Source organism: Copidosoma floridanum, unplaced genomic scaffold (assembly GCF_036245765.1).
Source record: "Copidosoma floridanum isolate Cflo_tuat_1 unplaced genomic scaffold, Cflo_Japanese_pri ptg000025l, whole genome shotgun sequence".
Classification (NCBI taxonomy): Eukaryota; Metazoa; Arthropoda; class Insecta; order Hymenoptera; family Encyrtidae; genus Copidosoma; species Copidosoma floridanum.
Genome location: NW_028321902.1, coordinates 7,421,297 through 7,434,360, shown reverse-complemented (window position 1 = coordinate 7,434,360; position 13,064 = coordinate 7,421,297). Strand labels below are relative to the sequence as shown.

The 13,064-nt window shown below is 27.0% G+C and overlaps 2 protein-coding genes and 2 long non-coding RNA genes across 4 annotated transcripts in view; all 4 read left to right on the top strand.

The window, feature by feature from the left end:
• The first annotated feature begins 240 nt into the window (after window positions 1–240).
• On the top strand, window positions 241–547 carry LOC149373974 (uncharacterized). The gene is made up of 3 exons (XR_016293252.1): window positions 241–293; window positions 365–415; window positions 497–547. It is a non-coding gene; the product is annotated as an uncharacterized LOC149373974 (long non-coding RNA).
• Window position 548: 1 nt separating this feature from the next.
• LOC149373973 (uncharacterized) lies at window positions 549–2,561 on the top strand. The gene is made up of 13 exons (XM_089595504.1): window positions 549–557; window positions 657–707; window positions 794–850; window positions 951–1,001; window positions 1,085–1,132; window positions 1,513–1,563; window positions 1,643–1,693; window positions 1,793–1,843; window positions 1,936–1,986; window positions 2,080–2,130; window positions 2,193–2,261; window positions 2,354–2,404; window positions 2,487–2,561. Exons 1-13 carry the CDS (start codon window positions 549–551, stop codon window positions 2,559–2,561), a joined length of 666 nt encoding a protein of 221 aa, XP_089451630.1.
• LOC149373972 (uncharacterized) lies at window positions 2,562–3,029 on the top strand. Its single transcript, XR_016293254.1, has 3 exons — window positions 2,562–2,700; window positions 2,799–2,849; window positions 2,963–3,029. It is a non-coding gene; the product is annotated as an uncharacterized LOC149373972 (long non-coding RNA).
• Window positions 3,030–3,130: 101 nt separating this feature from the next.
• bent (projectin protein bent) overlaps window positions 3,131–13,064 on the top strand; it is a 49,166-nt gene continuing 39,232 nt past the window's right edge. The window contains exons 1-33 of the mRNA XM_089595453.1: window positions 3,131–3,164; window positions 3,261–3,311; window positions 3,418–3,468; window positions 3,572–3,622; window positions 4,729–4,779; window positions 4,897–4,947; window positions 5,028–5,078; window positions 5,299–5,349; window positions 5,429–5,479; window positions 5,754–5,813; window positions 5,946–5,999; window positions 6,132–6,194; window positions 6,312–6,365; window positions 6,493–6,552; window positions 6,656–6,709; window positions 6,874–6,936; window positions 7,039–7,092; window positions 7,223–7,285; window positions 7,384–7,437; window positions 7,575–7,637; window positions 7,749–7,802; window positions 7,930–7,992; window positions 8,081–8,134; window positions 8,305–8,367; window positions 8,467–8,520; window positions 9,067–9,129; window positions 9,237–9,290; window positions 9,499–9,561; window positions 9,671–9,724; window positions 9,926–9,958; window positions 10,065–10,112; window positions 10,332–10,382; window positions 12,831–12,917. Coding sequence (XP_089451579.1) covers window positions 3,430–3,468; window positions 3,572–3,622; window positions 4,729–4,779; window positions 4,897–4,947; window positions 5,028–5,078; window positions 5,299–5,349; window positions 5,429–5,479; window positions 5,754–5,813; window positions 5,946–5,999; window positions 6,132–6,194; window positions 6,312–6,365; window positions 6,493–6,552; window positions 6,656–6,709; window positions 6,874–6,936; window positions 7,039–7,092; window positions 7,223–7,285; window positions 7,384–7,437; window positions 7,575–7,637; window positions 7,749–7,802; window positions 7,930–7,992; window positions 8,081–8,134; window positions 8,305–8,367; window positions 8,467–8,520; window positions 9,067–9,129; window positions 9,237–9,290; window positions 9,499–9,561; window positions 9,671–9,724; window positions 9,926–9,958; window positions 10,065–10,112; window positions 10,332–10,382; window positions 12,831–12,917 — 1,728 coding nt within the window. The 5' untranslated portion in view covers window positions 3,131–3,164; window positions 3,261–3,311; window positions 3,418–3,429. The remainder of the gene's footprint in view (window positions 3,165–3,260; window positions 3,312–3,417; window positions 3,469–3,571; window positions 3,623–4,728; window positions 4,780–4,896; window positions 4,948–5,027; window positions 5,079–5,298; window positions 5,350–5,428; window positions 5,480–5,753; window positions 5,814–5,945; window positions 6,000–6,131; window positions 6,195–6,311; window positions 6,366–6,492; window positions 6,553–6,655; window positions 6,710–6,873; window positions 6,937–7,038; window positions 7,093–7,222; window positions 7,286–7,383; window positions 7,438–7,574; window positions 7,638–7,748; window positions 7,803–7,929; window positions 7,993–8,080; window positions 8,135–8,304; window positions 8,368–8,466; window positions 8,521–9,066; window positions 9,130–9,236; window positions 9,291–9,498; window positions 9,562–9,670; window positions 9,725–9,925; window positions 9,959–10,064; window positions 10,113–10,331; window positions 10,383–12,830; window positions 12,918–13,064) is intronic.

The following is a 13,064-nucleotide window of genomic DNA, read 5'->3' as shown; positions in this document are numbered from 1 at the left end:
ATTTTACTTCGAATTTTCTATTATTTCGTTATCTTCGAACTTTATACAACACAATCACTTATTTAAGGATACATTTTTTGATAAAGTTAGAAGGTAAAAAAACGATATTGATGAAGTACACTTAATTTCTGTCTACTTTTGATTTTTTTTTTTCTTTTAATAATTATAATTATGACCATAGTTTTTAAACTTTATACAAAACACAGTTCATAATACATTACAAACCAAAATGATACCTACAGGAGTCATCACATACAACATCTAAACAATCTAGCAGAAGAGATGAAACAGAGGTACATTTTACACACACACTGTTGTACATATAAGTTTTTTTTTTTCTAAACAAAATAAACTCATTTTGTAGGATACTACACACACTACACCGAGAAAATCCAGCAAAAACTACGAACCTGAGGTACATAATAATATGTATAATTTAAAAATGTGTTGAATTATGGTAGAGTACGTTGATAATAATTACGCGTATTTTTAATAGGACACACCTTACACAAAATCTAGAAAATCATATAGAGATGAGATCGAGGTATATGCTTTTTGTCTTCATTGAAATAAATTACATTAAGCTCAGCCATTAATCACAAGTTATATATTGCATACATACATTGATATTAATAAAAAAAATCATAAATTTATAGGAAACATCAAATACAAGACCTAAAAAAACCGATGCAGTAGATGAATCAGAGGTGCATACCTAATGTTTAAAAAAATTTTTGTTTGATTCTATATTTTTTCATATTTATAGAAACCAATAAATATTTATACTTTGTAGGACATACCTTACACTAAATCGAGAAAATCAGATGACTCTAAACTAGATGACTCTCAGGTACACTTTTCATGTTGTTTTCCACTTTTTTCCACATAGCATCTTACAGACCTGAAAAAAAGCGATTCCACCAAATTATTTATTTAAATACTCTTAATAGGACACACCTTACACTAAACTAAAAAAATCTAGTATGAATGACGAATCTGAGGTATTTTTCAATTAGTATCATAAAGACACAATACTTTTTACACAAACATTTGCGAATATAAAAACCATCAATACATATTACAGGAAACATACACTGATCATAAGAAACGAGTACAATGGGATGAACCGGAGGTACAATTTGCTTTTTTAATATCTATCTGTACGGCCATTTAAGTTTCAATGAACTCGTAACACACAATTAGTAAAACTTATTGTATACAAGACCCCAAAGTATTAAAAAACTTGAAAATTAAAAAGGGTGTATAAGCTAAAAATTGCAAATTGTAAGTTTAAAAAAGTGCACTCATAATATCTGCAAGCTAAAATAATTTCAAGCTGTTCATCAATTGAAAGTTTAGTAGGCGATATTTAGGGTGTACACTCTACTTGTTTTTGAATCCTCTATTTATGGCTCATGTATCTTTAAACAAAATCGGTAGTGGATATTTTAATATTAAACGTCACAAACATTTATACATTCACAACATTTACAACACAAATATTTTCATTAGGAAACGCCATTTTTAACACCTAAAAAGCCAGGAGAAGCAGTCGATTCTGAGGTAGATTTTTTTTTAATTTTTAATAAAAACAAAAGTTATTTGAACTAAGATAGTTTTATCCAGCCAATAATATTTACAGACAAAACTCATTGCTGCTTTAAAAAACCCCAACAAAAAAGATGACATATGGGTAAACATTTTTTTAACAATTTTTTATAAATTTCATAATTAAAACTGCAAACTCTTTCTAAAAATACAAATGAATTTTTTACTACACAACTCATTGTAGGAGTCACCATACACAAAATCAAAGAAAGTAAACAAAAAAGATGAATTAGAGGTATATTTTTCCTGCAACAATCTTATCATCTTGGTTTCTACACACATATTCTTTACACACACCAACACTTACACTTCAAATATATTTCACAGGATACTTCTTACACTACACGAAAAAAATCAAAAATAACAGATAAAGCATGGGTATATATTTTACTTATATATTTAAGAGACCAATCAGACAATTATTATAATATATTTAATTACGCAAATTACTAATACCAATGATTATTACAGACTACACCTTATCTAATGGATGAGGAATCAAGCGAAAATGATGATGTAGAGGTACACACATTTTTTATCGTAAAAATTTCCATATACACATACTAACTAAAAAATTTTAACAGGATGAAATAGATACAGTACACGTTAAACCAAAAATGTCTGAAACACCAAATGACGTAGAAGAATCGGAGGTACACTTTTTATTCATGTTTACTCTACTTTGTTGTATTTTACATGATTTTATCAGATACACAAATACTCACATCACTAATTTTATTGGTAGGATACTCCGTACACTGTATCAAAGAAACGTGATAAAACAGACGATGTGGAGGTAATCGTGGAATAATTTCATTAATAATGTCTTTAAAAAGATTTTACAAAAGTACACAATCTCACTCAAAAAATTTTTTTAGAGTACACTTTCAACAAAACAGAAACAAAAACCAAAATCCACGGATAAGAAAGAGGTACATGTTAATATTACTTAGCTTATAATTTATGAATGAAAATTTTTCTTGATTTTGAAAATTTCACCATACACACTTACACCGATTGAAACAAAATATTATTTTTTAGGACAAACTATCTATCACTCGTTTAAAACCTATTGAAAGGGAAGATTCAGAGGTATAATTTAGATATTTTTAGCATCTCAAAAAAAATCTCATTTAAAGTAAATATGATTTGCCATCCTAAAATACTGACACTTTTACAACCCGTTGTAGGACACACAATCTACCCCACTTAAAAAATCAGAAAGTTCTGATTACAATAAGGTACACATTATTATTATTACTACTATTATCTTTGATACTGGCTGATCAAAAACGTAATACGCACAAAGTTTTCTGGGTTTATAAATTTGTTTACTCTGTATTACCTTTTACAGGATAATGTGGATAGTGTATACGCTAAGTCTAAAATATCTGAGAAATCTAGTATTAAAGAATCAGAGGTACTTTTTCATTTACATTCACTGTGCTCAATTTCATTTTACATACACTTATTACATACTACACAACTTTTAATTGAAACTGCAGGATGTTCCATATACTGTATCAAAGAAGCCCGATAAAAAAGAAGATGTGGAGGTACACAAATAAAATTTATACAGTTTTTTTTTTTTTTATTAAAATTATGAAAAAAACACACAAAATACATGCTAACACGATAAATACTACTTTCAGAGTACACTATCAACAAAACACAAAAAACCAAAAACTGAAGATGAAAAAGAGGTACACGATGTATTCTTTATATCAAACAATTCCCCTGATGAAAACTTTTTGATATTAAATATTTTATTACAAACATACGAATTTCAATAAGTAATTGTTTTCTTAGGACAAACTATCCATGTCTCGTTTTAAACCTGTCGAAAGGGAAGATTCAGAGGTATTCTTTCATTTTTCTCACAGCTAGGAAATAATTAGTCTTCTCTTTTAAATTATAAGTATTTTACACTCAACAATATTTACTCTTTAAATAATCTTCACAGGAGGTACTCTCATCAAAAGATAAAATATTTGACGACACAGATGACTCAGAGGTATACATTTCACTAAATTACAGATACATGATCATATAATATATTATACACAAAAGAATTATGATATTATAATATTTTTATTAGAACATATTAAAAACTACACATAAAAAGCTTGCCAAACATAAATACATTTCAAAAAATGTATGAAAATGGTCATACGATCCTAAGAAGAAAATTTTTCGTTTCAGTAGACTAAAACAGCCATTCATAATGTATTTTGCATCAATGAATTTGAACTGTTAATCATAATTGAAAGCGTTCCTGAAATTTGTTTTTATACAGTTCACATTGGCACTAATAACTTTAAGTCTAAAATTACGTAACTATAGTATGTTTACTTAACTTTTGAATAGTGGGGTCCGTTTTATGGACGACTTGAAATGTATACGGAATAAAATAATGGAAAAAATTTTATTCTATCTAGCTAGGAGTCTTGAACAAAGTAGATTTTTCTAGTATAGAATGTCCATTGCGTAAATTTTTCAAAAATTAGAATGCCGAAATCATAGATATTTGAGACTTCAATGTTGAAAATATAGAAATTTACATAAGTTTGTATGAAATTTTCTTTTTTGTTACATTGAATCATTAAGTAGTAGCTGTAATGTGAGAAAGATATTAGAGGAGCCATGTCATTATAATACTAATGATTATCCCAACGACAGCTCATTTCTGCGATATTGGGTTTTTTTTATCTTTATCTTATAATATTGTTTCAAAACAATTTCAAAAATTAATTTAATTTATTAAAAAATAGAGCTCAATATTTGATTTTCATTAACAATTCAGATTCTATGAAATAAAATACATAGGAAATGACTGACCTTTACTGAAAGAATTTTAATTTCTTTTGGAATCAGGTTTTTATTATAAAATACACAAGACTCAACATTTAAAACTGATCATCAGATAACCAAGTCTTAAAAAATAGAAGATTCGAAGGTTAATTACATCAATATATTGTTGTACCCAAATATTTATTCCTTGAAAGCATAAAAAGTTTTTGTAGCACAATTTATCATTTTCTTTCCAATTCATTTGAAATAAATATTATTTTATTTTATAAAAATGAAACTATTACTATACACTTTAAATACTCTCGATAGGCAACACCACCAATTAAACCCAAGGCACCTGGTAAAACAGACGAATCAAAGGTATATACTTGATTTTAAAATAATATTTCAAAATTCTATCACATTTCAACATTTCATTCACATTACTCTACGAATTAAAAACAAAAAAAATTAATACACTACATGCATTTTTAACAGGGTACACCACCTATTGCATCAAAGAAACCTGGTAAACCAGACGACACAAAGGTATACTCTATTACATCAAGATATGTTTTGAGTAAAATTTTTGCACACAAAAATTTTTACGCTGCGTATACTTTCCACAGGGAACACCTTTGATCAAACATAAAACACCCGGAGAGCCAGATGAAGAAAAGGTATACATATTACTTTAAAACAATATTTCAAAATCAACCTCTACTTAAAACTATTTAAAATTATTTTAAAACTTAACATAGAAAATATACTTTGATTAAATAAAAAATACCTAATCTTAAATTTAATGAATTGAATAAAAACATAAATAAATAAAATAAAATAATAATTTAGAAAAAAATTATATGCTCTAACTTAATACAATGTGTAATTTCCTAACAGGAAATACCCCTTGTCACACCCGCAAAACCTGGAAAAACAGAAGATACAAAGGTATACACTTAATTCTGAAATACAACATTTTACAAGTCAATTCAACACCCTCAATTCACACAACGTACATTTTTCATAGCTAAAGTATTCTACCATACCTGAAAAGACTGATGAGAACGAGGAAGTAAAGGTACATAATTTCCCATTCACTCTATTTATGATTTATTCTATTATTAATATGTTATTGAAGATTTGTTTTATGCATAATCTCTTATTGCTAAATTTATTACATGTATTCTTCAAATTAATTTTAAGAGCGCACTACTTTAACAAATATTTGATAGTACCAACTATATTACCTCAGTTACCAAAAACTTTTACTCTCTATGATCTACCATTATTTAATATTTATATTTAATAGATATTTTATTTTACACATATCACATATTCCAAATACTCCACAGAAAACGCCACCGATTAAAAAAACACCCCTTAAATTAGAAAAACAAGAAGTAGAGTACAAGGTACGCTTTACTTTTATTGGATTATTCAAAAATATAAATTTAAGATTTTTCTAAAAAAATTTGTGTTTAATTTTAAATCCAAAATTATTTTTGTTCCTCAAAAATACTCACATGTACACATACACTTGGCAGGATGCACCGTTTGGAGCTAAATTAAGAAAAATATCAAAGCCAGAAGATGAAAAGGTACACATAAAATCCTTATTTACGATATCCGTGCCTATTGAACAACTTTTATAGTATCCAAAGTTGTTAAAATGTAGATTTTTTTATCTACTTACATATTTACACTTTAGTCTAATTCTAAATATTGTATAGAAACAACCATCAGCAAGTGACAAAACGCTTAAGAAAGTAGAAAGTCAAACAATAGAATATAAGGTGCGTTATAACGTTTCATTTAAACAAAAACATTAACAATTAAAAATTTCTAGTGTTTCTAGATGTATTGTGAAAAAAATTTAATTTCCCTTTTTTTCATTTTAATATACCTAATAGGACGCACCATTCGGCGCAAAATTAAGAAAAATACCCGTGCCAGAAGATGAAAAGGTACACATTGAGTTTTTATTCACGATCGCTTTAACTACGCATTTTTTCTTCTGAAGAATAAAAGTCTAATTTTTAGTTATCATCTACTCTATACATACATTCCACTGAATTTAAATATTCTTTATAGCAAGCACAGGCAGCGAAAAAAACACTTAAGAAACCAGAAAAGCAAACAATAGAATATAAGGTGCGGTCCTATATCTTAAAATTAAAAAGTTTTTCTTAATTTGAATAGTATCAAAAATATATACGCAATTTTATTATTTTTAAATTTTATACACACTTGATAGGAAACACCGTTCGGCGCAAAACTGAGAAAAGTATCTATGCCCGATGATGAAAAGGTACACACTAAGTCAGATACATTTTTATATATTGATACACTAAACACTCGATAATAAGTTTAAAAATAAATAAATCATTAATTTCAATAACAAAATTTTCAAACCATCCATTTACAAGTAAATTTTCATTATCCAACTTACCATGTAATAATTAATTTTTACAGAAAACCCTCGAACAGAAACAAAAAGCGCTCATAAAAATAGAAAAACATGAAGTAGAGTACAAGGTACACGGTCTTCAAAAAATTTTGAATAATTATCCATTTTCCTTTTCTTTTATTTTATAATATAAAAAACTTGCATTCTAAAATTAAATACATACTTGATAGGAAGCACCGTTTGGCGCCAAACTGAAAAAAGTATCCATACCAGATGATGAAAAGGTACACCAAACACTCGATAATAATTTGGAAAATAAATAAATTATTAATTTCAATATGAAAATTTTTAAACCAATCATTTGAAAGTGTGTTTTCGTTACACAAGTTACCGTATAATAACTAATATTTACAGAAAACCCTTGAACAGAAACAAAAAGCGCTTAAAAAAGTAGAAAAACACGAAGTAGAATACAAGGTACGCGATTATTTCTTACATAAGCACATTCAAAATCTGAGACATTCAGTACTTCAAATTGTAATTTTTTTATTTTTGGATATTTAATTTACCAATAGGATGCACCGTTTGGCGCAAAATTAAGAAAAGTATCCGTGCCAGAAGATGAAAAGGTACTCTTGTCCTTAATTACGATTAAGTCGATTATAAATCTCTTATTTCTGGTCACAGTTATAATCAACTTAATTATTATTGTTTGCTATTCAATGCACTCGCACTTATCTATATTAAGTACAAATACTTTTTACAGAAATCGCCATCAGCTACACAAAAATCTCTTAAAAAACACGAAAAAGAAACGACAGAATTTGAGGTGCGAGTTTATTATTTTGAAATTATGAAGTTTTTTTTTTATTCTAATAGTATCAGTAAATTTACGAAATATTATTGTTTTTTAATTGCAATGGGCACATGCATTTGATAGGAACAACCTTTTGGCACAAAATTAAGAAAAGTGTCTTTGCCAGACGATGAACAGGTATTCACTTATACAGTCAAACATTCACTTTTGTTGATATGTACTAGTAATTAGAATTTACCGTTAGAGTTATCAATTATTCAAAAGTCAACTGTCCAGTTTTTTATGTAGTCAATAATTCTTACAGAAAACCCCAGAACAGACACAAAAAACACTTAAAAAAGTAGAAAAAAATGAAGTAGACTATAAGGTACGCTATTCTATCAAAATTTTACAAAATAATTAATTTCTTTTATTAAATTATCAAAAAACTTACGTGTTAAATACATACTTAATAGGAAACACCGTTCGGCGCCAAATTGAGAAAAGTATCTAGCCCAGATGATGAAAAGGTACACACTTAGTCAAATATTTACTCACATTGTTATTACACCAAGCATTCAAAAATAACTTCGAAAATTCATTAACATTAAAATTTGAACCACTAAGTTTTCTAACCATCTACTCGCAAGCAGATACATTAACATTATACGAATTTCTATGTAATAATTCATTTTTACAGAATATCCCAGAACAAAATCAAAAAGCACTTAAAAAAGTAGAAAAACATGAAGTTGAATACAAGGTATGCGATTAGTTTCCCAAATTAGAATATTTAGTATCTCATGAATTAAAAAGTTGAAAATTTAATCTTTTGATCGCTTAAATTTATTCATACTAATAGGAAGCACCATTTGGTGCAAAACTGAGAAAAGTATCTATGCCAGAAGATGATAAGGTACAAATTGACTTCTTACTTGCAATTGTTTTGATTGCTTTTATCACTCACTCATTTACAGTAATAATTAGAACTCATTTTTAACTATTTTTACTATTGAACACGTTTACTCTGAATACTTTGCTGTAATATCAATACCCTTTACAGAAAGCACCATTAACAACACAAAATAATCTGAAAAAAAGGATACAATAGAATATAAGATACTAAAGTGAAGACTTTAACTAAAATTTAAAAAATCGCTAGTTATTCGTATAACTAGCAAGTTATTTAATACAAATGTCTGAAACTTACCTGCTAATATTGCTTTCAAATTTCATACTCACTGCATAGGATGCACTTAGTCAAACTATTTATCGTTAATTATTTATTTTTTACTACAAATGGCTGTTTAGCTCTTGTATTATTTATATGGGAATTGATATAATTAAACAATACTAGCACAGTAACAGTCACAACTGTCATAATCTGTCAAAAGTGCATAAATGATTAACTTGTAATTAAACCATCTTTTACAAAATACTGAGTGATAAATGCTATTTACAGGAAAAATCAGCTCAGACACAAAAAACACTTAAAAAAGTAGAAAAACAATCACTAGAACTCAAGGTATGCCATAATTTTTTTAATTTGGGTACTCAAAATCGTAGACATAGAGTTCTGATTCCTACAATAAATAAATTTGGTTATTTCTGGGTTACAAACGTACTTTATAGGAAGCACCTTTTGGCACGAAATTGAGAAAAGTATCCATGCCAGAAGACGATAAGGTACTCACTCTATACCATTTTTAACTTCTTACTGATCCAACACTCATTTTCATTAAGAGCAACTTAATAAATGTTTTGCACACAATGCATGTTTCAATAGGACTCCTAAAATAATTTTTTAATTCGCAAAATAATCATCACTTTAAAAATACCATACACTAGTTTATTTACACGTATTTATACATATATGTGAATGTTTTCTTTACAGAAAACGGCAACATCTACACAAAAAAAACCTATCAAACTAGAAAAACAGTCAATAGAATATAAGGTACACGATAGTTTTGTAAATGGATTGTAAAAATTGTTTTTTTCTATCGCCATGCAAAATAACCTAAAAATTTTCTTATTACATTCCGATTTTTAAACACATCCCGTAGGAAGCACCATTCGGCGCCAAGTTAAGAAAAATAGCAAAACCAGAAGATGAGAAGGTACACATTCCTAACTTACAATTCATAGTATAGTTATTGCACTGTTGCAAATCATTATTTTGTTGATATTCATGCATTAATTTGAACTTATGATAAGTACCTTTGAAAATTCATAGCCTATCAGTAGATGTTAGTTAGTAGTTGTATTCTTATAAATAAGTTTCCCTAAAATGTTTTTCTATCTTTAAATATTTTCTACAGGACACAATGACACAAAAAACACCAGACACAAAGGTACACACACAAATATGTTTAAAATATGTACTAGCTTTTTAGATAAAATTAGTTGATAGATTAAAATCGTACAAATATATTTCTAAATGTTTAATACACTTGACAGGAACCATTAGCCAAACTAAAAATACCTAGCTCATCGGAAGACGTTAAGGTATATAATTATTCTAATAAAAAGTTTTAGATTCATTACTTGTACGTATAAGAGCATTGTATCAATTTTTTATTATTTTTTAATTTTCAAGCTTTCAAATTGACATTCAAAATGTCTCGTGCATCATGATAAATTAATCATAATTCATTTTGTAATACGTTAATACATTACTTCAACTCAGTCGATACAAAAATGTTTCAATTATAATCCTTTCTACAGGAAACACCCTTTGGCGTTCTTAGAAAAGTTCGAAAACCAGACGACACAAAGGTACACGAAATTCAACATGAACACACTTTTATTGATCCACTTACAAATTAATTTAAACAATTTTTGTAACTTACCACTTAATCATATCTATAACTTTTTTGTATTTTGATATTCGTTATATTAAATTAAATATTTGATCATTTTTTTATTTGATTGAATAACTACTAGTTTTTTTTAAACTATTCATCTTTTATGTATAAATTTATTTAATTCATTAAGCTTTTAAAAGATAATGTAACTGTGACTACTTTGTAAATATTAATAACGTGAATAATGTGATACTCTTGACAGCTAAACTCATTAACACCACCAGAAAAATCTTCAAACATAGGAGGATTAAAGGTAACAATGTTCTTAATTAAATAAAATAAAAGTTTCAAGCACACACTTATTTTTAATTTTCATGCATTAAAAATATAATAAAATAATATTTAAAATATTTTTAAACAACATAATATAAATTGTACATGTTGCTAAAATTTCGGTTAAAAAAAATTAATATAAATTACGGGTTGTTCTGATAGCTAAGACCTACAACTCCTGCAGCTACTAGAAAATTTGGAACAATGGAAGAAGTAAAGGTATACAAAACAATCTCAGCTAAAAACGTACGAAAATTAAATATATTTTTAGTACTCGCGAAAACCTTTACTCGTTATATATTTTCAATATCACTTGTGCATCCCTTGAGCATAACAATTTATATTTTTTGATGGAAACTGAAAGTTAGCCCTAAAATATTAAGAATTGTAAACATATATACTCTTTCGACAGCTAAAGCCTACATCACGTGCTCCTTATCAGAAACCTGGTAAAATAGAAGAAGTACAGGTACAAATGACACTCTTTCGTTGAAATATTGGCATTAAATTTTTTTTTTACAATGTCTTTTTGTCAGCAAGAAAGTTATGGAATAATTTTTAAAAGTTAAAAAAATTTTTTTAAGTTTAAATAATTCATTCAGCATACGAAGTAAAGCTCCATTCAATATTATTTCTATACACTAAAATAAATTACTGCAACATAATAATAATAATAATAATAATAATAATAATAATAAATAATTTGAACAGCTAAAACCAACTCAGAAACCGCAAAAACTTGGTAAAGTTGAAGATAAAAAGGTACCAATTAATTATTTTCTTTGCAATTTAAAATAAAAAAGTTCAAAATTTATTTCGAAATTTTTTTAAAGCATGAATAATTTATTTAAATGAATCGTATAAAAAAGCTTGAATTTATTTATAAATATTTACCTGAGCGTTGTTAACGTTATGAATATTATGCATGTAACGTAAAAATAAACTAATTGTCAATTATATACAAATATTTTACTTTTGCCAGAAGCCATCAACACTTCTACCTTTAAAACCTGAAGATATCACAAATGAAAAGGTATCTACTTACATGTATTGGATCAGTAACCATGTATTAATTATAAAAAAACTTTTTGAAAGTTTTTTGTCGTAAATCTATTTTTTTTTAATGAGAACATCTATTTACAACGGTAAAAGTTTGATGGTACAATGTGCATAAGTTTCATCATGTGAATATTGTTGACAGGAACCATCAACATTGACACATTTCGTCAAAGAATTTGGAAAAGTTAAAAATGTGAAGGTATACATATTGCATCCTTTGAATCGTTAATTTAGCTTAGTTAAATTATTCTAAATTCTTTATAAGTGTTATGTTATAAATGTATTTTTATTTATTTAATTTTGATAAAAACATAAATTTCTAAAATTTTCTTTCAATAAATTTAAATAAATTTTCTGACAGCTGATAAAATTTTTATTTATAATTTTTTAAAATATGAAATTCAAAAAAATTTCGGTTACGTAATGCAAAAAGCCCAATACACTTAATAGGAAACAGCTACAGTCACAACCAACAAACAAGGTGAAATAAAGGATATAAAAAAGGTACATATAACCAACCAAATAACTTAAAAAAAATTTTTTTTAATAAACAATTTTTTTTTTAAAAGCCTTTGGGGGTGCCAGCAAAAATAAAGCAAAAACTTTATTTTTAAATTGTGTAAGCAAATAATTTTCATACAACCGTACACGCACTTTATTTTTAATTTATGTAAGTATGTATATAAAATAAAATTATTTTAATATTGTTTATTTTAAGCTTTGTAAATATGTCAACTAGACAGTTACTAAATCTCTAATTTTTAAACTGTAACAAAAATAACACATCGATGTCACTGACGTATTTACACGAATATGCTCTCAAAAAATTTTTTTTCAATTTTTTAGTTGCTACAAATAAGCTGGATGTCTTAACGATGCTGCTGAGGAACCATGATAATTTTTTTTCTTTTTTTATTTTTCAGCATTTATGTACAAACCTTGCAGATCCAGAATAAAAAATCGTACTAATTGGGATCTAATTAATTTTACGGTAGAAGTGTTAATTAACAGGCTGTGTTGTTTACAGGAATCGGACAGTAGAAAGGCAAGCTTGAAACCTGGCGCTGTTGGTGACGAAAAGAAACTGCTGACCAAGGAAAAGGCTGAACTTAAGGTGAGCTTGCCAATGACTGTTACTGTTATTTAAAGTTCATGTTTGATTACATATTACGTTTGAGAAAGTATTTTGTAATTACCACATTTTGTTAACTAGTTTTTATGGTATTGTAGAAAATTTATTGAAATCCAAATATATATATAT

Coding starts and splice junctions, on each gene's coding strand:
- LOC149373973 (XM_089595504.1), top strand. Junction 708..793: donor ATGCAGTAGATGAATCAGAG/GTGCATACCTAA, acceptor TATACTTTGTAG/GACATACCTTACACTAAATC. Junction 1,133..1,512: donor TACAATGGGATGAACCGGAG/GTACAATTTGCT, acceptor TATTTTCATTAG/GAAACGCCATTTTTAACACC.